General features: G+C 40.4%; 2 protein-coding genes and 1 pseudogene across 2 annotated transcripts; 1 reads left to right on the top strand and 2 right to left on the bottom strand.

Moving 5' to 3' along the window:
* Positions 1 to 1804: 1804 nt before the first annotated feature.
* EMC7 (ER membrane protein complex subunit 7) lies at positions 1805 to 19549 on the bottom strand. The gene is made up of 5 exons (XM_003778417.4): positions 19243 to 19549; positions 13539 to 13658; positions 8097 to 8235; positions 5831 to 5911; positions 1805 to 2267 (listed from the first exon to the last, which is right to left on the bottom strand). The coding sequence occupies exons 1-5, from the start codon at positions 19473 to 19475 to the stop codon at positions 2115 to 2117; spliced, it is 726 nt and encodes a 241-aa protein (XP_003778465.2). The 5' UTR covers positions 19476 to 19549; the 3' UTR covers positions 1805 to 2114.
* On the bottom strand, positions 3607 to 5800 carry LOC129050458 (large ribosomal subunit protein eL32-like; annotated as a pseudogene).
* Positions 19550 to 20160: 611 nt separating the features above from the next.
* On the top strand, positions 20161 to 24616 carry PGBD4 (piggyBac transposable element derived 4). Its single transcript, XM_009249661.2, has one exon. It carries the CDS (start codon positions 20161 to 20163, stop codon positions 21916 to 21918), a length of 1758 nt encoding a protein of 585 aa, XP_009247936.2. The 3' UTR covers positions 21919 to 24616.
* Positions 24617 to 26327: the final 1711 nt, after the last annotated feature.

The raw sequence follows: 26327 nt of genomic DNA on the forward strand, positions 1-26327 counted from the left end.
TAGAGTCTCACTCTTGTCACCCAGGCTGGAGTGCAGTGGAGTGATGGCTCACTGCAACCTCCACCTCCCCCAGGTTCAAGCAATTCTCCTGCCTCAGCCTCCCCAGCAGCTGGGATTACAGGCGCCTGCCACCAAGCCCAGCTAATCTTTTGTATTTTTAGTAGAGACAGGGTTTCACCATGTTGGTAAGGCTGGTCTCAAACTCCTGACCTCAGGTGATCCTCCCGCCTCGGCCTCCCAAAGTACTGGGATTACAGGCGTGAGCCACAGCGCCCGGCCCAGAACTTATTTCTTTAAGAGAAAACACGTACCTCATTTTTAAATGAACAATAGCACCTAATACAAAAGAGAAAATTGAGTTTGGAAGCTACTCTGTTTTTTTCACTGATTTAATAACTTTAAGAAAGCAATACAGGAGTTATTTAATATGGGAAAGAATAGGAGCCCTCTACTAGAAGCAATACTGTGGCCTGAGAGTTCTTTAATTAAAATAACCCAAAAGGAAAAGGTGTGAAAATGTTGTAACTTATTGAAATAAAAAATTTTGAGATACTTCTGATTGGAAAGTAGTTATTTCGCCAGGCGCAGTGGCTCACGGCTGTAATCCCAGCACTTTGTGAAACCGAGGCAGGCAGATCACCTGAGGTCAGGAGTTGGAGACCAGCCTGGCCAACGTGGTGAAACCCCATCTCTACTAAAAATACAAAATTAGCTGGGCATGGTGGCACGTGCCTGTAATCCCAGCTACTTGGGAGGCTGAGGCAGAAGAATCGCTTAAACCCAGGGGGCAGAGGTTGCAGTGGGCCGAGATCGTGCCCTTGCACTCCAGCTTGGGCAACAAAAGTGAAACTCTGTTTCAAAGAAAAAAAAAAAAGAGAGAGAGACCGGGCATGGTGGCTCACGCCTGTAATCCCAGCACTTCGGGAGGCCTAGGCGGGCAGATCATCTGAGGTCAGGAGTTCGAGACCAGCCTGGCCAACATGGTGAAACCCCGTTTCTGCTAAAAAATACAAAAATTAGCTGGCTGTGGTGGCCAGTGCCTTAATCCCAGCTACTTGGGAGGCAGAGGCAGGAGAATTGTTTGAACCCAGGAGGCGGAGGTTGCAGTGAGTCGAGATAAAGCCATTGCACTCAAACCTGGGGTACAAGAGCGAGACTTCTCTCAAAAAAAAAAAAAAGAAAGTAGTAATTTATCTTCTAACACCTCCAAGAATCTATGATGAGAAAGATGAGGGGACTGAAAAGCTACCTGTGTTATATATCTCTATTACAATATGGAGGTCTAAGGTTGATTCCCCATCCTCAGGCTCTAGAAGGCTCTCCTACTGTTGTACTTCTTTCCCCTGGCCATTCATTCCCTGTTATTATTTGTCCTCCCTCCCGACATGATAAGTTCTATCAAGGAGAAGCACTTGGATGTTATCCACCTCTGTATTCTACCTGGCATCACAGCACATAGCTGGCACTCAATAAGTGTAAAACCAATACCATAGATGGCAACCAGAATAAAATAGTTCATAAGATCTATTGTGATTCATATATCCATACTCTGAAACTAACTGTAATAATAAAAAATTGAAACTACATCAGCAACATATGGTTCCACCTCAGATTATCAGGGAATTAAATGGCACAGAACTGAACATTTTGAAAGGTGTGGCCACATAAAAAACAATGTGCATGCTGTCTAAAAATAACAACCACGCCCTTTTAAAGAGGAAATGTCAATTTCAAGCCTCAGATAATTGAAGAAAATTGTCAGAAAAAAAGAAACATTAAGTAAAAAAAAAGAAAGATGATTTGATTTCTGGATTAAGATGTTTTAATTAATATACATAATGTATAGTAGTTCATATAATTTATTAATGGCATTTTCTATAGGACACTGTAATTAATTCAGTGACATCAATATTGACCTCATACAGACAAAAGATGAAAGCTGGGTTTTCTCATGTACTGAGTACAAAACGTGCTAAAAAGTTAACATACACAGTTGTAAGAGATCAACGTCGGGATGACTCAAGTTTACAGTAGTTGTTTCACACGGTTTTCCAAGACTTGGATGCCACCCAGTGTTGCCGTGTTTGTGCAAATGCCAGCTCTGGACGGCCTGACTACCTCCTTTTGCCAGCCCCACTTTTGCCTGTTTTACTGCTGCCGCTGCTAGATTTGCCAGATGATTTTGAAGAGAAGAGTCTTGTCATGAACTCAGAAACATCAGGCAACTCATGGTTGGAATTCAGCATATTCATTGACTGCTCCATTTCCTGCAAGAAGACAAGGCACAATGATATGTAGGATCCTTCGAGTCTTTTAACTCCTAACACTTCCTATTAAGGAAAAAGTAAAGGAGTAGAACAAGTGAAAGGTACTGGTTCTGAGCAAAGATGCAACATCATACTCAATAGTACTTCACCTGTATATCATTAGTAACTATTTTCCATATCTCCTTTATACCACTAGACATTTTGACTCTTAGTAAATGTCCAATAAATGATTGCCTAGGGTTTGATTCTGCTTATCTTTTTTTTTTAATTATACTTTAAACTTTAGGGTACATGTGCACAACATGCAGGTTTGTTACATATGTATACATGTGCCATGTTGGTGTGCTGCACCCATTAACTCGTCATTTAACATCAGGTATATCTCCTAATGCTATCCCTCCCCCCTCCCCGCACCCCACAACAGGCCCCGGTGTGTGATGTTCCCCTTCCTGTGATTCTGCTTGTTTTAATAAAGAACATTTTTTTCTGATAATGAATATATTTGATAATATTCCTATCTTATTTTATGTTTTCTGATTAAAGTGCTTTCTTATTGTTTTAATGAGTACATTTTTAAGTTCATGCTTCCTTTAGATGCATATAACCAGAATATTAAGTTTTAACTATACATCAAGGTATCAGTAAAGTTTGGAAAACAAGTGCAGTATTTCTAAGAGTTCATTTATAAGCCTCGGTAGTAAATCTATGAATGCTGTATGGCTTACATGACTTCAATTAGACTCTAAAGCAAGCAACACACTGTTACAAAGAAGTCATTGGCAAAACAGGATAGGACTTGGCACTTTTGAGTATTTGTCCTCCCCCTTAATTGAGCCAAAAATCTATAACGTACTGTCTGATAGTTATATAATATTAATGTAACATCTGCTTCATTTAAATTTTAAGTGACATTCTAAAAGTGAACTTAAAATTGACTTTAGTCCAGGAAAAAGATAGCAAATACTATATTATCTATACTTTCTTTCATTTTTTTTTTCATTTTTTTTTTTTTAAGAGATAGTGCTCAGGTGATCCTCCTGCCTCAGCTTCCTGGGCAGCTGGGACTATAGGCACACACCACAGCACTGGGCTTCCATTTCAAATTGAACACTGTTGGGATATTAGCTTGAGCTTTTCCCACAAAGGTAGAATTTATTCCTAAGTTTTAAAGGAGAAGGTGCTTTTACAAATAAGGCTAGCAAAAGAAATACTGTAAACATAAATCAAATATGTTAACATGCCTCAATAATTAAGAAATAAATGTATATGGTAACAGCTCTTAAGTCCCTGCAAACATATATCAACTCTATTTTTGAATCTGTTCAACTCTGAAGCTCCTTTTTTTTTTTTTTTCAGTTTTTGTGGTTTTATTTAAACACAAATAAAACATGCAAATGAGCCGCTGATTCCTTTTCCTCACTGTGCAGCCTGGCATTGGGACTGGTGACTCTGATGGCCAGCTGGGCTGCTCTTGCCAGATGGCTTTGTGGTTCTTGGAGGAAACACTGTGAGTAATCTCAGCATGGTAAGATTTGTTGCAGATCAGCAGTACTTCCAGCTCCTTGATGTTGTAGATCAGGAACTTCCAGAAGCCACTGGGTAGTAAGTACTTTGTTTCTTTGCTGCTCCCATAACCAATGTTGGGGATCAAGATCTGGCCCTTGAATCTTCTACGAACACTGTTGTCAACGCCTCTAGGTTTCTGCCAGTTAAGCTTAATTTTGACAAATTGGTCTGACTGGTGCCAGATAAACCTCTTGGTTCTCTTTTTGATGATCCTGGGCTTCACGAAGAATCTGAGGGCAGTCATGATGCCAAGTAGGAGATGGTGCCACCTCTGCAGGCAGTGCCAAGGAAGAGAGCTTCTGAAGCTCTTGAATCAACTTTTTAAGATGCTTACTATGTGCAAAGCTCTTTACAAGGAATGAACTTTTTTTTTTTTTAAACGGAGTTTTGCTCTTATTGCTCAGGCTGGAGTGCAATGGCGCAATCTCGGCTCACTGCAACCTCTGCCTCCCAGGTTTGAGCGATTCTCCCGTCTCAGCCTCCCAAGTAGCTCGGATTACAGGTATGCGCCACCATGTCCGACCAATTTTTTTGTATTTAGTAGAGACGGGGTTTCACCATGTTAGTCAGGCTGGTCGCGAACTCCTGACCTCAGGTGATCCACTGCCTTGGCCTCCCAAAGCGCTGGGATTACAGGCCTGTGCCACCGCACCCAGCCAGAATGAACTTTTAATCAAATGTGACTTCTGATGTTTCCTTCTACTGATGCCACAGTTAATTGGCTTAACATATACAAGGAATGCACAGGATGTATTACTTTCAGTCTAACACTGAAGCAAAAATGCAAACATTTACCAATAAAACATTTTGAAGTATCAAAAACCTTTCTTTTCCTATGAATCTTTTTCTGCCATTCCTGCTTTGAATATACCCCTTATTACTTTCCACAGAACGTAATCACCTACTACCTTAGCAAACATTTTTATTTACCTTATTTCTTTAAGAATAAGATAAATTTCTATTAAGAAAAAAGAAAAGAAAAAGTCACAAAATCCCGATAACAAGAAGACTATTTGATAAATCCATTCTATTTTCTACATTTAACTGGACTGAGCCTACTGATGACAGGGATGGCCTATAATTCATTTCTGTATCTCCATTATCTAGACCCTAGAAACGGATAAATGTTTACTCAGGAATGAATAAAATGTCAACATATCAACATACTAAATAAAATGGGGAACCTTGAAACTCAGAAGATACTTGTTGATGGTTGAATGGAAAAATGCACAATAGTTTTTTGAAAAAATGAAGAGTTCAAATAGAAGCCAATATTCAAAGAGAAAATGTGGTGGCACTGAATTGGAAGCATCCTGCTTAGTAAATCCTCTCCCTCTGCAGAACCAGTATGGTTTTGTGGAACAGAATTCAAAGGTCACTCTTCTATTTATCCATCCCCCTTGGTCTAGCTGTGTGTCTGAACACATAAACTGAGTATGTACTCTGAAGAGAGTTTTGTAAAGTAAAGGCAGATCATAGGAGCAATCATTTTGTAAAATATTTAGATTAAGTATACCAGAAGTATTGTACATTTCAGCTATTTAAAAAGTAAGGCACACAAAGAGGCTAGGATGCAGTAAGATGTTTTAGCTACATAAAGAGATCCAGGCCTTTATCAGGCAGAAGTAACAATTTATCTAGTCTAATGGAAGCAACTAATCAAAAGCCAGAAACATGATACTGTGTTAATACAACCTCTAGATTAATTTGGCTTGGGAACTAGAATAAAATTGAGAAAAACCAAGCTACCCAGCTACGATGGGATAAAGCAAACATCACAATATGCTTCAAAAACCCACAGATGGGGCCAGGCATGGTGCCTCAGACCTATAATCCCAGTGCTTTGGGAGGCTGAGGCAGGTGGATAGCTTGAGCCCAGGAGTTTGAGGCCACTCAAACTGATTGTGCCACTGCTTTCCAGCTTGAGCAACAGAGGCTCTAGCTCTTAAAAAAAAAAAAAAAAAAAAAAAAAATCCATAGCTGGACCATCATCTTACCCGTCTCATGTCAGGATCACTTGTATTGACCACTTTAGGCAGAAGCACAAATATCAATAAAGGAAGAACCATCATCATAACCTGCAGAAAAAAAAAAAATCCAGAAAATGTTTTTTCCCCACTTTATAGTTAATAGAACAAAAACTGCACTTAACAACCAATGGTGAAATTAAAGATTTAAATGTTGTCTATACAATAACACTAACAGCAACCACCTCAATTCTACTGAGCCAGTTCTGATGATAGCAAGGTGCTGTCTGTCTGACTATGGTGGACTATTATAGAATGTAAAAGTTTTCTGTATGTATGTTTGGACTTTTAGACACCTCACTTCATAGTTGTGCCACTCACCTATCTTTTTGCAGAGTTTACTGTGTTATTTAACACAAATAGTTTGCAAATGGAACTATCTATTCCCTTTTTTTTTTTTTTTTTTTAAATCTATAGTCTGGCAATGGGATTGGTGACCTGATGGCAAGCTAACTGCTCTTTTCAGATAACTGTGGTTCTTGGAAAACTGACTTACTTTAGCAGACCAGTTTTGAAAAATGGTCTAGAAGCATCAAGCACTGCAGCACTAGATACACTTCCACGGAATTTCAGAAATGAGAACATGGAAGATGAATAAGCTCTGGAGTTACACTGCTGACTTCTTCCATCCAGTCTCCCTCCGCCTCTTTATCTCTGACAACAGATTCTAGGTACTAATTTATTCCTCTCTAGGGGATATACAGCCTCTGAATATAGATCATGTGTGATCTAAATAGCTATCAGCAAGGAATATGACCAAAACTTAGATAAATTCTTTTATTTTTATTTTTATTTTTTGAGACACGGTCTCGCTCTGTTCCCCAGGCTGAAGTGTGGTGGTGCAATCTCAGCTCACTGCAACCTCCACCCTCTTTGGTTCAAGCAGTTCTCCTGCCTCAGCCTCCTGAGTAGCTGGGATTACAGATGCCCGCCACCACACCTGGCTAACTTTTTGTACTTTTGGTAGAGACGAGGTTTCACCATGTTGGCCAGGCTGGTCTCGAACTCCTGACCTTGTGATCCGCCCACCTCAGCCTCCCAAAGTGCTAGGATTACAAGCATGAGCCACCACGCCTGGCCTACTTAGATAAATTCTAAGACAGCAATTCAATTTTTAAAAACAGCAAAAGAAAAGGTCGATTTGTTTCTAAAAACTGTTTTCTTGATGATAGTCAACAATAATTTATTGTATATTTTAAAATAACAACCAAAGAGTGGAATTGGTATGTTCCTAACATTTGCAAAAACATGATAAATGCTTAAGGTGAGGGATATCCCATTTACCCTGATGTGATTAATACACATCGTATGCCTATATCAAAACATCATATGTACCTCATAAATGTACATCTACTAGGTACCTATAATAATTAAAAATAAAAACAAATTTTTAAAGAATGAATGCTATTAGTGTTTTATTATTAGTGAGTATCATAACATTGGTTTCATAATGCCAGCTACTTAAATTACCATAGAATAACTTTTCTCTTCACTACACATGTTAAAAAAAGAGAAAGAAATCCTTACTTGTGCTATCAATAGGGGCTGGTTAATAAATGATGGCACATTCATCAATGGACTAATAATATGCAGATAGTATGGCTGGGTGCAGTGGCTCACGCCTGTAATCCCAACACTTTAGGAGGCCAAGATGGGCAGATCACCTGAGGTCAGGAGCTCAAGACCAGCCTGGCCAAGATGGAGAAACTCTGTCTCCACTAAAAATACAAAATTAGCTGGGCGTGGTGGTGCATGCCTGTAATCCCAGCTACTTGGGAGGCTGAGGCAAGAGAATCGCTTGAACCTGGGAGGCAGAGGTTGTGGTGAGCTGAGATCGCACCACTGCACTCCAGCCTGGCCAACGAGAGCGAAACTCCGTCTAAAAAAAGCCAAAACAAAACACAAACAAAAAATATGCAGGTAGTATGAAGAATGAGACAGCTCCAGGTATGACTGACTTACTGAGTATTCTATTTGAAATGTAAAACATGCTATAAATATTTATCCAATTTCTATTACACATTTCAATAATCAAATCTACAGTGCAATTCTCATTATATTCTCTTCATTACGTATTCCCAAAGCCACTATTCTTCTGAAATCTGCAAATTATTCACAATTATCCTTTCATCCACCAATCTGACCTCAGCTTTCTATCTCACAGAGGTTTGAAGTTTCCACTGCCTAGAAGCAAATTAGGTATTAGTAAAGTGCTTTATTTTAGCCTGATACATACCATTGGGTTCATTAGAAAGTCTGTCCAGCCCCACGATTCCCTTTTAATAAAGTAAGAAGGTGGACCTGAAGATTTCATTTGGAGAGGATAGGGCAGTCTGACAACCTCTGATGTTTTGATGTAATTCACATATCTTGCTCTGATAAAGCAACATGGGGAAAGCAACAGTAATTCCATTAAAAACATTACTGGTTAAAAGAACTGCTTATATTATATTAGCAATGCCTTATACACACCTTCAGCTTTTTCCAAAATGCTTTGAAATCTAAACTTTTGATCTTGAAAATCTGATCAAAATACCTTTATCTACATGTCTAAAATATGCAGCAAAACACAGAGAAAAAAACGCTAGACTTGGAATGCTCTAGCTGCAGCTCTGTCATTACCTAGACCTGTGGGATTAAATCGGTTCCCTAACTTCTATTTATGTCAAAGGTTCTTTTAGAATCCTTCTGGTGCTAAAGTTATTTGATTACATTTAGTAATGAATTTATTTAATTATACCATACAAAAATACTGGATTTTATCTTTTTGATGGTCTAAGAAATGCATTATTGGATGTAACCAATTTTTAAGGCTATATTGCCAGAAAATTTTATAATGCAAGAAAGCACTGCAGCAGTGCTATAGGTAACACTACATTTTTCACCAAAGATGCACTAATTTTAATCAAAATTCTCATCCATGTTTACATATGATCCATTTTACTTTTTGAAAACTGCCTCTCCTATTTCACTGTCATTGCTGTGTTGGGAAATTTTTTTTCTGATCTATCTCCCACTTCATCAAACCTCTGCTCAGTTTCTTAATGTATCCATTTAGTTGTACATTTCAATGCCTATATTCATCGTAGAGGTTCTATTCTATTCTTTTTTCAAATATCTATAGCCTATTTTGGTATATCATTTCTATGGCAGTCTTTTATTTCCTTAAGTACTTTAAATATACATTAAATTATTTTACAGTCTATATCTAATAATTCTACTATTTAAAGTTCTTAGAGGTCTGATTTATTTGCTGACTCAATGTAGACTGTTTTCTTGGGTTCCTTGTAAGTTTAGTAGACTTTATTTACCTTTATTTAAGTAAAGAGATACAAAGGATAGCTCCTTCCAGAGAGATTATGTGTTTGTTACTGCCAGGAATTTGGGAATTACAAACAGAAACTATTTTGTTCATTGCTTAGCTTGGAAGTTCCTGGATTATGCAGAAAGTAATAAATTCATACCCCAAATTGTAATGAGTATAGGAGCATAACTATCAGTTTTCAGGGGAGACCTTTTCCCCCAAAGGCCAAATTTTCGGATATTCCTCCGAAAATCCAGGGCCTTCTGCATTTTAGTACCAAAGGTCAAAGGGAGGACCAAATTTTACATCTAATTCTGATTCCGAGCAAGCCCATGGCTTGCCTCTTGCCTGCACACTGCTAATTAAATCTAAGCCTTCTGGGTTAGAGAATATCAAAATCTCCAGGTGGGGAAGTGGTTTATAGTTTATCCCCTAGGGATTTTCTTTGTTTTGGGGGGAGCTATGCATTTATTAATAAAAGAAAATGTTTGTCATATTTTTATCCAGCATTTCTCTGCCAAAATGTCAGAAATGATAATCCCACATATATTCAAAACTAATTTATCATGCATGCTGCATGCTTATAAAATATTGGTCAAGGCTGGGCACAGTGGCTAATGCCTGTAATCTCAGCACTTTGGGAGGCCAAGGTGGGTGGATCATTTGAGGTCAGGAGTTTGAGACCAGCCTGGCCAACATGGTGAAAACTGTCTCCACTAAAAATACAAAAATTAGCCAGGCATGGTGGCATGTGAGACTCTGTCACAAAAAAAAAAAAAAAAAAAAAAAGAATTAGGAACTTATATGAATCCCACTTTGTTCTCTACTCTGTCACACCCCCAATTATTTTTTATTTTTATTTTTTTGAGACAAAATATCGCTCTGAAGCCCAGGCTGGAGTGTAGTAGTGCAATCTCGGCTCACTGCAACCTTTGCCTCCTAGGTTCAAGTGATTCTCCTGCCTTAGCCTCCTGAGTAGCTGGAATTACAGGCGCACGCCACCATGCCTGGCTAATTTTTGTATTTTTAGTAGAGATGGGGTTCATCATGTTGGTCAGGCTGGTCTCGAACTCCTGACCTCGTGACTCGCCCGCCTCGGCCTTCCAAAGTGCTGGGATTACAGGTGTGAGCCACCGCGCCCAGTCCCCATCCCTAATTATTAAGATAATTTTTAAATAAATTTTTCTTTTTTTTAATTTAACCTATGCTTCAGACATCCAATCATCAGGAATGTATGAGAACATGAATCCCACTGCTGCAACCAGTTCATAAGTGCTAAAGCAGGAAGTACTCTTTACCCAAGGTAAAAAGGCAACGAAAACTTTATACAGTTGCTCCTCGATTTACATTCCGATAAGCCCATTATAGGCTGAAAAATACTGTAAGTCAAAAATGCATTTAATACAGCTAACCCACAGAACAACATAGCCTCATTTAGCCTACCTTAAAAGTGCTCAGAATACTTACATTAGCCAACAGTGGCAAAATCACCTAATACAAAGCCCATTTTATAATAAGAAACTTATTTAATTCATGTAACTTACTAAATTCTGTACTAAGCATAAAAAAAAGAATGGTTGTTATGGGTACTTAAAGTATGGTTTCTACTGTGTATCGCTTTCGCACCATGGTAAAGTCAAAAAATTCTAAGTTGAGGGTTGGGCACGGTGGCTCACACCTGTAATCCCAGTACTTTGGGAGGCCAAGGCAGGTGGATCATGATGTCAAGAGATTGAAACCATCCTGGCCAACATGGTGAGACCCTGCCTCTATTAAAAATACAAAATTAGTTGGGCGTGGTGGTGCACGCCTGTAGTCCCAGCTACTCAGGAGGCTGAGGCAGAAGAATTGCTTGAACCCGGGAGGCGGAGGCTGCAGTGAGCCGAGATCACACCACTGCACTCCAGCCTGGTGACAGAGCAAGACTCTGTCTCAAAAAAAAAAAAAAAAAAAAAAATTATAAGTTGAACCATTGTAAGCTGGGGGCCATCTGTATTTAAAACAATATTCCTATTTGCTAAGACTACTTTATTCAAAATTTAACCAGAGTAAAAGGGATTAAAAAAATATATAAGTATTCCCTTTTGTGTAACAGCTCTTATTCCCTCCAATACTGTTTTCAATATAAAAAAAATGTTTAAAGCAGTATATATAACGTATACTGTGATCCACGTACCCCTCCATTTCCAAGCTTACAATTCTAAAATATACAAAAAGTCATGAATAAGTCCTTTAAGGCACAGATTTAATATAAAAGAACTTTACATATACACATATATGTATACACACACACACACACACACACACACACACACACACACATATATATTTTGAGACAGGATCTTGCTTTGTTGCCCAGGCTGGAGTGCAGTGGTACAGTCATGCCTATAATCCCAGCTACTTAGGAGGCTGAGGTGGGAAGACTGCTAAAGGTCAATTTGAGGCTGTACCGGGCTATGATTGCACCTGAGAAAAACCACTACACTCCAGCCTAGGCAACATAGCAAGACTTTGTCTCTCTACAAAGTAGGGGGGAAAAGTAATTTGTTTTTAAGAATATATTTATTAGTGGCATTAGAGTATTACTTTCCTGATAATATCAAGAATATTCTCTTGGACAGGTGCAGTGGCTCACATCTGTAATCCCAGCACTTTGGGAGGCCAAAGTGGGCAGATCACTTGAGGTCAGGAGTTTGAGACCAGCCTGGCCAACATGGCGAAACCCAATCTCTACAAAAAATAAAAAAATTAGGCCAGGTGCAGTGGCTCACGCCTGTAATCCCAGGACTTTGAGAGGCGGGCAGATCACAAGGTCAGGAGTTCGAGACCAGCCTGGCCAATATGGTGAAATCCTGTCTCTACTAAAAATACAAAAATTAGCCGGGCGTGGTGGTAGGTGCCTGTAGTCCCAGCTACTTAGGAGGCTGAGGCAGAAGAATTGCTTGAACCCAGGAGGCGGAGGTTGCAGTGAGCCAAAATCACGCCACTGCATTCCAGCCTGGGTGACAGAGCGAGACTCCATCTCAAAAAAAAAAAAAAATCAGACAGGCATGGTGGCATGCAGCTGTAATCCCAACTACTTGGGAGGCTGAGGTACGAGAATCCTTTGAACCTGGGAGGCAGAGGATGCAATGAGCCAAGATTGCGCCACTGCACTCTAGCTTGGGCAACAGAGCAAGACTTTGTCTCAAAAAAAAAAAAAAAAAGAATATTCTCATGATAACTGTCTCTGTTTAGTATACATGCTAAAAGAAGAGAAAGAAATCACTACTTGTCTATCAATAGGAGCCGGTTATATAAATGATGGCAAATCCACCAATGGACTAACATGCAGCTAAGATAAAGGATGGGACAACTCCATATGTGACTCATTCTATTTGAATTATGGCATATTTACATATTACATTTTTAAAACTTTCAATGTCAAAGAAAGCAAAGAAAGAAGAAACAAATTTTAGGAGTAAACACTAACTCAAATGTAAATAGTATGGTACTAACTGAACATGTGTCAGCTCAATTTTGAGTCTCTACAAGTCAGTCTAAATATGCTGGGCAGACACCAAAAAGATCAGTAGTAAAATTATTTATTAGTCCTCCACCTCCAGAAATTGTTTTTGCCTTTGCATGACCTGTGCTTTATTACTGCAACATAGTCATATTTGATAGCTTAAAGAAGAGACATTACCACTTAGGAGTTGCTTCATATATTTCCTGGTCAGATTTGACCAAAGAGGATGCTATTGCCATGAGACAACAAAATAAATAAATAAATGTGTTCTATTATAATGGGAAGCTGACTCTGAAGATGATAGATATCTACACAAATGTTTCGACTTCAAATAGGTTTTGCTATTCCGCACTCACAGTCTAAATTAGACTATAGTTCTTTTCACCTCAATTGTTTTCCCTAGAAATACATTTCCATTGAACATAAAAGATTCCATAAAGGACCACATTAATTTCTAGATCAATGAAGTATCAAATAGGTAATAAGAGGTATTATCAAAATATCCCAGTGAAAAACAGGTGATGAATAGTATTTCTAATTTAGAAAAGTTAAATTATTTCCAACTTAATAATCATATTTCAATTATAACTTTCATAGCACTTTAGCTCCTATAGTAAGTAATCTTACCTTTTCTTTATGTAATCATATTAGGAGCTTTAAAATAAATTTGAAGCCAGAGCAAGAAGCTCAACTTTACAATTTTTTCAATGTTCAGATTAAATAAACAGGATATTTTAAGTGTTTTAAGGAACAGCTGTAGTTTAAATAAAAAGAATTTTCCATCTAAACTATTAATTCTAAAAGGAATATATACTAAGGTATTCAGTAGCCTAGCTTTTGGCAAAAACTAAATCAGGTGCCCTCACCTCATTTTTCCTTTTGAAGTGATATCCACTCGAACAGGATCAAATCTGTAAGCTGGAGATACAACTTCCACTACATAAGATCCAGAAGGTATATCATGAACCACAAAACTCCCATCTGTCCTGGAAAAATGAAAATCATGTTTAGCTACTACTGATCAACAGCTTAGTCTTTTCTTATTTGCTAATTCCCAAATCAACTCTCCCGAAAAATGACATTAAAACCAATGGGCAAACAAACAAACAAAACCTTGGTGAAAGTTGTCCTATGCTTCAGTTTCTTTTTTCTTTTGAGACGGAGTCTCACTGCGACGCTCAGGGTGGAGTGCAATGGCACCATCTCAGCTCGCTGCAACTTCCGCCTCCCGGGTTCGAGTGATTCTCCTGCCTCAGCCTCCCGAGTAGCTGGGATTACAGGTGTGCCCCATCATGCCCAGCTAAATTTTGTATTTTTTGTAGAGACGGGGTTTCACCATGTTGGCCAGGCTGGTCTCGAACTCCTGACCTCGGGTGATCCACCCATCTCAGCCTCCCAAAGTGCTGGGATTACAGGCATGAGTCACTGTGCCGGGCCTTCAGTTTCTATAATTACACTGAATAGGTTCTGAAAATACCCAAGACCACTCCAGGGTAGCAGAGAAGCCTGACATAAAAAATAATTATTTTCCTTCTATGGGTAGAGATGACAGGTGACAATTCCCATTCTAAAGCCATGTCTTCATTGAATATACATTATTATTAAAATATTAGGGTTCCAATTTTGCCAGTCACCCCCAACAATTTCTTACTATTAAAAATGGCAGGCCAGGCGTAGTGGCTCCCGCCTGTAATCCCAGCACTTTGGGAGGCCGAGGCGGACGGATCGCCGCCTGAGGTTGGGAGTTAAGAGACCAGCCTGACCAACATGGAGAAACCCCCGTCTCTACTAAAAATACAAAATTAGCCAGGCGTGGTGGCGCATGCCTGTAATCCCAGCTACTCGGGAGACTGAGATAGGAGAATTGCTTTAACCCGGGAGGCAGAGGTGGCAGTGAGCCGCCCAGCCTGGGCAACCAGAGCAAAAACTCCGTCTCCAAAAAAAAAAAGGCATTTTGTTCTAGTTTTAATCTGCAATTTTTGGTTTTCTGTTCTTTTTTTTTTTTTTTTTTTTTGAGACGAAGTATCACTCTGTTGCCCAGGCTGCAGTGCAGTGGCCCGATCTCGGCTCACTGCAAGCTCCGCCTCCTGGGTTCACGCCATTCTCCTTCTTCAGCCTCCCGAGTAGCTGGGACTACAGCCCCCGCCACCATGCCTAGCTAATTTTTTGTATTTTTAGTAGAGACGGGGTTTCACCATGTTAGCCAGGATGGTCTTGATCTCCTGAACTCGTGATCCGCCCGCCTAGGCCTCCCAAAGTGCTAGGATTACAGGCGTGAGCCACTGCGCCCAGCTGGTTTTCTGTTCTTTTTAACAAATAATAAAAGGTATTTAAGTACCATTTGTTCTATTTGCTATAAATAATTCCCATTTACTTTGGTTACTAGAAGCTTAAAGTGTTTATGTAGTTAAAAACATCCATATTTTCCTTACTGATTTCTTCTAAACTTCCTAGACTTAGAAAACCATCCTATCAAGCGCTGATAATTTCATTTCACAGATCAAAATTAATTTGTTTGAAAAATGAGAAACTACTATTCTGAGGGGGAAAAAATTTATGTTTCAGGAAAACAAATGGTTCTAAAATGACCAACTGTATCAGAGAATTCCCGATATCATAATAATATATTAAAATAACGCTTCTTAAATCCTCATAGGCTCTTTCATAGTTAAAGGAATAACTGATACTTATGATATCCACAACAGTTACTAAAAAGCAAGATGATGAGACCATCCTGACTAATACGGTGAAACCCTGTCTTTACTAAAAATACAAAAATTAGCCGGGTGTGGTGGCATGCACCTGTAGTCCCAGCTACTCAGGAGGCTGGGGCAGGAGAATCACTTGAACCTGGGAGGCAGAAGTTGCAATGAGCCAAGATTGTGCCATTGTACTCCAGCCTGGGTGACAGAGCGAGACTCCGTCTCAAAAAAAAAAAAAAAAAGTAAGATGAAAAAGTGTCACTCCAGAGCACACTAAGCCAGAATTGAAATGTAAACAAGTTAACTTATGCCTGGCCTGGACATGTTCCATTTGCCCTCTAGATCCACTCTCTACCTTTCTCCTCTTTGCAGACTGGAGGAAGGAAAGAAAATGAGCTTAGTGTATTTCCCCCCCAGATCTCTCACTGACAGGCCACCTCTGACTGGCTGTGTCAAGGGACTGGTTTGTGTCTTTCAATGCAGGCCTTTCTTCCCTTCAAGGTTCCAGTAACCTCTACTCTCCTCTTCCTTCAGGATTAGAGGTGGTGATAATAACCTTGAGGTTGTAAGCTCCAGGGTACTGCACAATCTGGCTGTTTCCCAACACCATGACTACACTGTTTGATCCCTTCATTAAATTATCCTTGAATTACTCTAATTTGAGTGCATCTTCTACTTCTTAATGGGATCCTGACTGAACAAATTTCTTTCTTTCTTTTTTTTTTTTTTTTGAGACAGAGTCTTGCTCTGTCACCCAGGATGGAGTGCAGTGGGGTGATCTCTGCTCACTGCAACCTCCGCCTCCTGGGTTTAAGTGATTCTCCTGCCTCAGCCTCCCTAGTAGCTGGGATTACAGACTACCGCCAGTATGCCTGGCTGATTTTTTTTTTGTGTGTGTATTTTTAGTAGAGACGGGGTTTTTCCATGTTGGCCAGGCTGGTCTTGAACTCCTGACCTCTGGTGATCCGCCTGCCTCGGCCTCCCAAAGTGCTAGGGTTACAGGTGTGAGCCACTGTACCCAGCCCTGACTGAACCAACTTCAAAACATTTTTTCAGATCCAGAAAAAAACAAACTGATGACAGTGGAACACAAATAATATCAGAAATAATTAAAGAAAAAGCAAATATATTTATCATCCTAAGGTAAATATTTTACTTAAGAAAAATAACATAAAGTTTGCAATACAAAATTTAAAATTTGTCCTTAAAAATGTACTCTACAAAATGTAGGCCTTATGGGATCCTGATTTGAAAGAACAATTATATAAAAAACATTTTTGAGATAACTGAGGAAACATAAAAATGGGACTGTTAGATGATATTAAGGCATGATTATTTTGTCGAATCAATAATGGTAATGTGGTTTTTGTTTAAGTCCTTATTTTTTGGAGATACATAATAATGCTTTTACAAGTAAAATCCTATTATGCTTAGAACCATTTAAAAATATTTCAGAAAAAAATTAATGAGGTACACATAAGACATGAAACAGAACAGTAGAATGCCATTCTATTTATGCATGTTTGAAAATTTCTATAATAAAAAGTGCAAAAACGTATACAATATTACTATGTAAAACAAACAAACAAAAACACCTGAAAACCACCTGTCCAAAAACAGAGGACTGGTTAAATAAATTATGGCTTATATACAATGTGATGATAGCAAGAAATGGCATGACGAGTCTTAAGGCCCAATTCCCTTTATCTCCACTAACCAAGTCCTAAGCCACCTCCAATAAGCACAAATGTAAGTCAAAACTGTGTGCTAGTCATGCAAAACAGCTACAATACAAATTACCTACCCCTTTTCCAATAAGATTATCACCATAAACTCCTCATATTAATTCTCCATCAACCTTTCTTTTTTTCCTGAGAGACAGGGTTTTGCTCTGTAGCCCAGGCTGGAACGAATGGCATGATCACAGCTCATGACAGCCTTGACTGCCTCAGCTCAAGTGATCCTCCCACCTCAGCCTCCTGAGTAGCTTGGATTACAGGTGCACACCACCACTCCTGGCTAATTATTTATTTTTTGTAGAGATGGGGTCCCGCTATGTTGCCCCAGCTGGTCTGAAACTCCTGGGCTCAAGCGATCCTTCCACCTCAGCCTCCCAAAGTGCTAAGATTACAGGTATGAGCCACCGCGCCTGGAAATTCTCCATCAACCTTTCTACATACAAATGAAAGAACATGAAATGGTATCAAAAGCTGTTCAAAAATATTAAGTGAAAAAGGCAGGATACAAACTACTACATGTTGTATTTTACTAGTAAAAACCTAAGTCATATGATTCCAAAAGAAGCTGGAAAAATGGCAGGCACCATGGCTCACGCCTATAATCCCAAAAATGTGACAGGCTGAGGCAGAAATATCACTTGAGGCCAGGAGTTTGAGACCACACTGGGCAACATAGCAAGACCCTGTCTCTACAAAAAATTAAAAAATTAGCTGGACATGGTGGCATCCGCCTGTAGTCCTATCTACTCAGGAGGCTGAGACAGGAGGATCACTTGAGTACAGAAGTTCGAAGCTGCCATGAACTATGATCTCGCCACTGCACTCCAGGCTGAGTAACAGAACAAGACCTTGTCTCAAAAAAAAAAAAAAAGAAAGAAAGAAAGAAAGAAAGATACAATGAAACATTAAGGGCTGTTTTCCTACTTTGTTTCTAATATACTATTTTTAAACAGAAATTAAATGCTTTTTAAAAGAACTGTATAGGAAGAGTGGCCAAATGGTCAATTAAGGCTCATTCCTAAAGCTTGATGAGAACTTTATCATTAAAACATCATTAATTAGGGTAAACTCTAAAGAATGCCCTAATGCCAGATTCTTAATGACAGATGGCAGTAAAATACTGGTTGTAAATTTGTCACTATTTATTAATCTGAGGTTGGAATTACCACTCAAGGGCACTTAGATGAGCTGAACAAATATGTAAATCAGATTTGGATTTAAATGTCCACATTTAAGTTGTCTGATTTTCAGATACCATTTGCTGGTGTACGAACCCACCAAAGGAAATACTTCCTAATTATTTTCTTTCAGTTTACAGTTTCACCTTCCAAGTAAGGGTGGAAAGATTTAAAACAACATACGTGTGCCTAGACATTTCAAAAGCAGGCTGCTGCAAAACTAGTGCTAACAATTTCATCCTGTCTTTTAATATAGACAGAAAACCCACTTCCACTAATAGCACGAAAGGACAGAAGCAAGAAAGCAATGTAGAGGAACCCTAGTCTCACATAAATGACAAGTGTGATATAGCAAATCCCTCGATGAATTCAAGTATAAAAAAGAACAACGATCCCACCCCCAAGCCAAAAAAAAAAAGTGCTTTGATTAGGGATTTCAGGGCCTATTAATTTTAGAAGCAGTTACATTAGCCTCCCAGTCTATGTCGTCACTAGAAGCCCTTTGGGTTTTGAGAATTCCCACTTGTGTCGCATCTTTCTACATAATAACAAGCTACCAAAAGACTGAAGTGAATGCAAAAAACGACTAGGTTCTAGGGAAACCAGATGAGATATAAAAGAATCCAACAAGAGACTAATAAGGGTCCACCTGTCCCCAGGGCCCAGGAATGATCGTCCCCACCTGGGGCCAAAATAAGGTTGGAAATAACTGACTCCATGCTCTGACCATGGCAGGGGGTGAGCGTCTGCCATGCTCATTCCAGAGGTACAGGACCAGGAAAGGGAAAGCATCCGACTGCCTCCCAAGGTCTCCCGGCATAGACCGTTAGCGGCACTCTCCCCTTCAGTCTGAGACAGCGACGTTGTCCCGTCCTGACACTTAACACTCCTGGTGGGGTCACTGTCCGGCCTCCATCCCAGCCTTTTTCCCGCTGCCCTCAGGATGCTCACTTAAGGAAACCGACGTGCTCTTCTCCGTCTACGAGCACTCGGGCCGCCGAGATCCAGTCCTGAGGCTTCACCCCTGGAACAACTGCACGCCCCTCAATCTTGAAGCGATCTCCTATGCCGACCCCACTCCCTCCCGATCCCTCAGCAGCAGCCCCGGGCACCTCCGAGCTCTGGACATCCCCCGATAGCAGCAGCAGCAGGACGGGAAAGAAGCCCCACAGAGCGGCCGCCATGACAGCAGCTCTGCACTCAGACCGGCAGCCCCGGAAGCCCTCCTAGTCTCCCGGCCGCCACCGCCGCCGCTGGCGGCTTGATGTTGTCATCACTGAGCGCCCGTTTCTGTCATAAGCTGTGGGATCCAACCAGGGGAAAGAGATCATGGCCGATCGACTAGCGAGGCGGAAGTAAGGCGGAAGTACTGCCCTTAACTCCCGGCACTCTGGATTGGAAGACGGCGCACAGAGCATATGTCAAGTGCCTATGAAGGGGACTGCCCATGAAGTGAAAGTCAAGTGTGTGTTGCTGTGGCAGCCACGGAGGCCAAGGACCTCACGGGAGTAAAAGATGACGAGACTGGCTTCGGAAGAAACACCATCCAGAAGAGACCTTTCAAAAAACTTCTAGAGACTCCCCAAGACGTATGAGATGAAAGGCTTCTGTGTGCGTTTAACCCATTTCTCCTTAGCCCCGAGATTACGCGCTGCTGTGCCTGCGACTGCAGCGTTTACGCCGAGATAACTCGTGGATTACAGTGCCAACCTTACTCCCAAAGTCTGCCACGAAATATCTCGCTTCTGTTATTTTCGCATGGTTTTGGTATATTGACTTTTGAAACAAAAGACATCATTCTGTTTATAGCATTCTGTTTTTAGTAGTGGTATTTCCATTTACAAAATATAGTAATTCTCGATCGCTGAAATGTCAAATCCTAGAAAACGTAGCATTCCTATGCGTGATGGTAATACCGGTCTCGAACAGTTGTTGGCTGAAGATTCATTTGATGAATCTGATTTTTCGGAAATAGACGATTCTGATAATTTTTCGGATAGTGCTTTAGAAGACGATAAGATCAGGCCTCTGTCCCATTTAGAAGCTGCTGGAAAGAGCCCTACATCAAGTGACTCAGGGCGCTCTATGAAATGGTCAGCTCGTGCTATGATTCCACGTCAAAGGTATGACTTTACCGGCACACCTGGCAGAAAAGTCGATGTCAGTGATATCACTGACCCATTGCAGTATTTTGAACTGTTCTTTACTGAGGAATTAGTTTCAAAAATTACTAGAGAAACAAATGCCCAAGCTGCCTTGTTGGCTTCAAAGCCACCGGGTCCGAAAGGATTTTCGCGAATGGATAAATGGAAAGACACTGACAATGACGAGCTCAAAGTCTTTTTTGCAGTAATGTTACTGCAAGGTATTGTGCAGAAACCTGAGCTGGAGATGTTTTGGTCAACAAGGCCTCTTTTGGATACACCTTATCTCAGGCAAATTATGACTGGTGAAAGATTTTTACTTTTGTTTCGGTGCCTGCATTTTGTCAACAATTCTTCTATATCTGCTGGCCAATCAAAGGCCCAGATTTCATTGCAGAAGATCAAACCTGTGTTCGACTTTCTTGTAAATAAATTTTCAACTGTATATACTCCAAACAGAAACATTGCAGTTGATGAATCACTGATGCTCTTCAAGGGGCCATTAGCTATGAAGCAGTACCTCCCGACAAAACGAGTACGATTCGGTCTGAAGCTATATGTACTTTGTGAAAGTCAATCTGGTTATGTGTGGAATGCACTTGTTCACACTGGGCCCGGTATGAATTTGAAAGATTCAGCCGATGGCTTGAAATCATCGCGCATTGTTCTTACCTTGGTCAATGACCTTCTTGGCCAAGGGTATTGTGTCTTCCTCGATAACTTTAATATATCTCCCATGCTTTTCAGAGAATTACATCAAAATAGGACCGATGCAGTTGGGACAGCTCATTTGAACAGAAAACAGATTCCAAATGATCTGAAAAAAAGGATTGCAAAGGGGACGACTGTAGCCAGATTCTGTGGTGAACTTATGGCACTGAAATGGTGTGACGGGAAGGAGGTGACAATGTTGTCAACATTCCACAATGATACTGTGATTGAAGTAAACAACAGAAATGGAAAGAAAACTAAAAAGCCACGTGTCATTGTGGATTATAATGAGAATATGGGAGCAGTGGACTCGGCTGATCAGATGCTTACTTCTTATCCATCTGAGCGCAAAAGACACAAGGTTTGGTATAAGAAATTCTTTCACCACCTTCTACACATTACAGTGCTGAACTCCTACATCCTCTTCAAGAAGGATAATCCTGAGCACACGATGAGCCATATAAACTTCAGACTGGCATTGATTGAAAGAATGCTGGAAAAGCATCACAAGCCAGGGCAGCAACATCTTCGAGGTCGTCCATGCTCTGATGATGTCACACCTCTTCGTCTGTCTGGAAGACATTTCCCCAAAAGCATACCAGCAACGTCCGGGAAACAGAATCCAACTGGTCGCTGCAAAATTTGCTGCTCCCAATACGACAAGGATGGCAAGAAGATCCGGAAAGAAACGCGCTATTTTTGTGCCGAATGTGATGTTCCGCTTTGTGTTGTTCCGTGCTTTGAAATTTACCACACGAAAAAAGATTATTAAATACCGATCATCATACACATCTGTTCCATTAGGATTAGAGACAAGTTCTGTTTAGAAATAACTCCAAGATTGGGAGGCCGACCTGGGTGGATCACCTGAGATCAGGAATTCAAGACCAGCCTGGCCAACATGGTGAAACCCTGTCTCTACTAAAAATACAAAAATTAGCTGGGTGTGGTGGCACTTGCCTGTAATCCAAGCTACTTGGGAGGCTGGGGCAGGAAAATTGTTTGAACCCATGAGGCAGAGGTTGCAGTGAGCTGAGATCACACCACTGCACTCCAGCCTGGGTGACATAGCGAGACTCCATCTCAAAAAATAGAAAAAAAGAAATAACTCCAAGAACAGTTTTGTTGTTGTTGTTTGTTTCGTTTTTTTTGTTGTTGTTTTTTGTTTTTTGTTTTTTGAGACGGAGTTTCACTCTTGTTGCCCAGGCTGGAGTGCAATGGCATGATCTCGGCTCACTGTAACCTCCACCTCCCAGGTTCAAGCGATTCTCCTGTCTCAGCCTCCCTAGTACCTGGATTACAGGCATGCGCCACCACACCCACCTAATTTTGCATTTTTAGTAGAGACTGGGTTTATCCATGTTGATCAGGCTAGTCTTGACCTCCCGACCTCAGGTGATCCGCCCGTCTGGGCCTCACAAAGTCCTGGGATTATAGGTGTGAGCCACTGCGCCTAGCACCAAGAACAGTTTTTATATTTTATTTTCACATTGAAAATCAGTCAGATTTGCTTCAGCCTCAAAGAGGGTGTTTATGTAAAACTAAATGAGTGCAGGCAGCGAGCTACGCTTTTTTTTTTTCCTAAATGGGAAATGGGAAGGGGATACTACTGTCTCTGAACAAAAATAGCTGGAAAAACACATAACTGTTAACTAAGGGTTGCCTCTAGTGAAAAGGATTGGAAGACAATTTATCTGATGCTACACTATTCCTCCTGTTGTGATTGCTTTACTGTGACCATAACAAGGTTGTACTGGGGAGGACGGCAGGGGTTGATTGCTGTCAATGTTGATTGCTGGGGCCTTAGCCAAGATTTCAGGCATCATTTGCTCCAGCCCTGTCATTTTCTTTATGGTGGAGAGTGAAGTGACTTGCTCAAGATCTTTGTTGGCCCTAAACATCACTGTCTCTGCTACAGATTCCTATTGAGAGCAATGCATGTTTTAGCCTTGTGCACTCTTAGAGTTAGCATCCTGGGAAAGAGTAACAGCAATTGAAAAAAGATTCAAGAGCCAAGTACTCAGCCCTGGCAGGGGATGGGGACATGATGCCCAGAGCCACCCCTATACTCCAGTCTCCCTGGCATCAGCTACTGCAGTACTGGGGTACTTGCCCTCATTTTTTCTGAAGATAGTTACTTCTTCATATTTGATCGTTGGAAGGAGCAGCATTGCTCAGAAACACACACACACACACACACACACATTTGACTTTCTTGTCTGCCAAATAAATTTCTTATTTGCTAGGGAACTGGTAATAATCTAGGCTCAAGAAGTGTGTTGAGAAGGTTTATTTTCATTCTTTTTACTTTAAAATATGCCTTAGTTTTTGAATAGATAAGACATTCAAGTGTCAGAAAGTAAAAGTCAGTTCAGGACCGAGAAAGGAAAGATCAGTGCTGATTTTAATCAGACTGTGATGTACCAACTAGACACAGACAGGGCCAGTGGCAAGGCCCTCAGAAAACTTCTTCCCAAGGCCACACCACACCTGCAAAGTGCCTAACAACTTTCTTCTTTTCAGTGATTACCACTTTCTTACCAATGACTTCGCTTTGTTCTTGTGCCTCTGAACAGACTGCTGAGATACCCAATCCAGAGCCAATCCTTGCTTCCCTAGACTCTCCTCAATCATTCAACAGAAGCCCAAATCTTGTAAAAGTTCCTTTCTGGGCCGGGCATGGTGGCTCACGCCTGTAATCCCAGCACTTTGGGAGGCCGAGGCGGGTGAGTCATGAGGTCAGGGGTTTGAGACCAGCCTGGCCAAAATGGTGAAACCCTGTCTCTACTAAAAATACAAAAAAAAATTAGCTGGGCATCATGGTGGGTGCCTGTAATCCCAGCTACTTGGGAGGCTGAGACAGGAGAATCACTTGAACCCGGGAGGCGGAGGTTGCAGTGAGCCAAGATCGCACCACTGCACTCCAGCCCTGGCGACAGAGTGAGACTCCATCTCAAAAAATAAAAAAGTTTCCTTCTGTTCCCTCTTACTGTTATATCCTTGGTTTCTCTGGTGTAGGATCTTCCTTACAGCAGCAAGCTCATAAACTTGACTGCAGGTGTGTTCCTTGGTGGTCTTTATCTGATAGATTTTGTCACATGGTACAATATTCAAAAGGTATGAGTATACAAAAAAAAATCTCCCACCTACTTCTCTTCCTGGTCACCCAATTCTCAAGAGGCAACCAGTGTTGCCATTTTCCTGAGTATTCTTCCACAGATAATCAACTGTCTACAGAAAAATGTATACATTAAAAATAAGGCCAGGCACAGTGGCATGCCTGTAGTCCCAGCTACTCAGGAGGTTGAGGCAGGAGGATCACTTGAGGCCAGGAAGGCCAGGAACTTGAAGCCGTAGTGTGCTATGATAGCAGCCCTGTGAATAGCCATTGCACTCCATCCTGGGCAACATAGCCAGACCTTGTCTCTAAAAAAAAAAAAAAAAAGACAAAAAAAAACTTGTAGTTTTTTTTGTTAAAAAACCAATCCATATATACCTATATATGTATATATAGTATGCTACCAGTTGTGTGAAAAAAGGGGCAAAATATACATTTATTTAACTTATATACATAACATTCTAGAAATAAATTGTTTAATATAAAATTCACTAATATATAATAATGTATTACCTAACATATGATTATATATAACTATAATGTGTACTGTTTTACATATATATTTCCACAGTATACTATAAATGCAATTCTGCACTTTGCTCTTTTTACTTAATATATCTTGGAAATCATCCTTTATTCGTACATAAAAAGCTTCATAATTCCTTTTTATGGCTGCAAAATGTTCCAGCTTATGGATGGACTGATTCTCTATCGAGCAGCATTAAGATTGTGTCCTATTTTACTAATCCTAATTTTGCTGAAGTGAATTTCTTTTGCCATGTGATTTCCACAGGTGTATGTGTGTAGCATAATTAGTACTAGTAGAAAGTAGAATTGCTAGATCAAAGAGTATGTGCCTTTGTAATTTTGATGATATTGTGAAATCTTCTTCCACGGAAGTTGTTGCAACTTTCACTCTCACCAGCAATGTGTAAGATAACTTGCTTCTTCATACCCTCACCAACAATGAGCTATCAAATGTTATTTTTGCCAAGCAAATAAATTAAAAGTGGTATCTCAGTTTTTGTTTGTTTGTTTTTTGAGATGGAGTTTCACTCTTTGTTGCCCAGGCTGGAGTGCTGTGGTGTGATCTCGGCTCACTGTAACCTCCGCCTCCCAGGTTCAAGTGATTCTCCTGTCTCACCCTCCTGAGTAGCTGGGATTACAGGCACCTGCCACCACACCCAGTTAATTTTTGTATTTTTAGTAGAGACAGGGTTTCACCATGTTGGCCAGGCTGATCTTGAACTCCTGATCTCAGATAATCCGCCTGCCTTGGCCTCCCAAAGTGCTGGAATTACAGGCGTGAGCCACCGCGCCGGGCCTCTTCTTGGTTTTTTAATCCATCTTCTGCCATATGGTGAATTAAATCTAAGTTGTATTGTAGGATTAATGGAGAGCAGCTAAAGAGGAATAAAGCCATGTGTTCAGCCAAGGATAGTTATCATGAAGGACAAAAGCCTCAAAATCCTGATTTTTATTTTAAATACAAAGTGCTGATTTTAAAATCAGTACATGTTGAGCTGAGCCCTGAGGCCTTTGTTTCAGTCCCAACCAGAGCAGAAGTAAGCATTTTTGAAACCGCAGTAAAAACATTATTTGAGAAATAATGGAATGGGACAAAAGATTATAATGTGCTACAGCCCTCTGACCATTACACTTTCTAAACTATTAATAAAATTTTACTTTTCAAAAATGATTTAAAAAATTGCAAAATTTAGAAATATGCTGAAATAGAAACAGCTTCATCCCAAGTTTCCTGATTTTTTTTTTCCAGTATATGTTTGGTGACCCTTCTTTGCTGGTGGTATCTTAGATACTTGTTCAGCTTTTTGGTTTTTTTGTTTTTTTTTTTTGAGGCAGAGTCTCACTCTGTCGCCCAGGCTGGAGTACAATGGCGTGATCTTAGCTCACTGCAACCTCCACCTCCCGGTTCAAGCGATTCTCTTGCCTCAGCCTCCCAAGTAGTTGGGACTACAGATGCGCACCACCATGCCTGGCTTCTTTTTGTATTTTTAGTAGAGACAGGGTTTCGCCACGTTGGCCAGGCTGATCTCGAACTC

This window comes from Pongo abelii, chromosome 16, assembly GCF_028885655.2.
Source record: "Pongo abelii isolate AG06213 chromosome 16, NHGRI_mPonAbe1-v2.0_pri, whole genome shotgun sequence".
Classification (NCBI taxonomy): Eukaryota; Metazoa; Chordata; class Mammalia; order Primates; family Hominidae; genus Pongo; species Pongo abelii.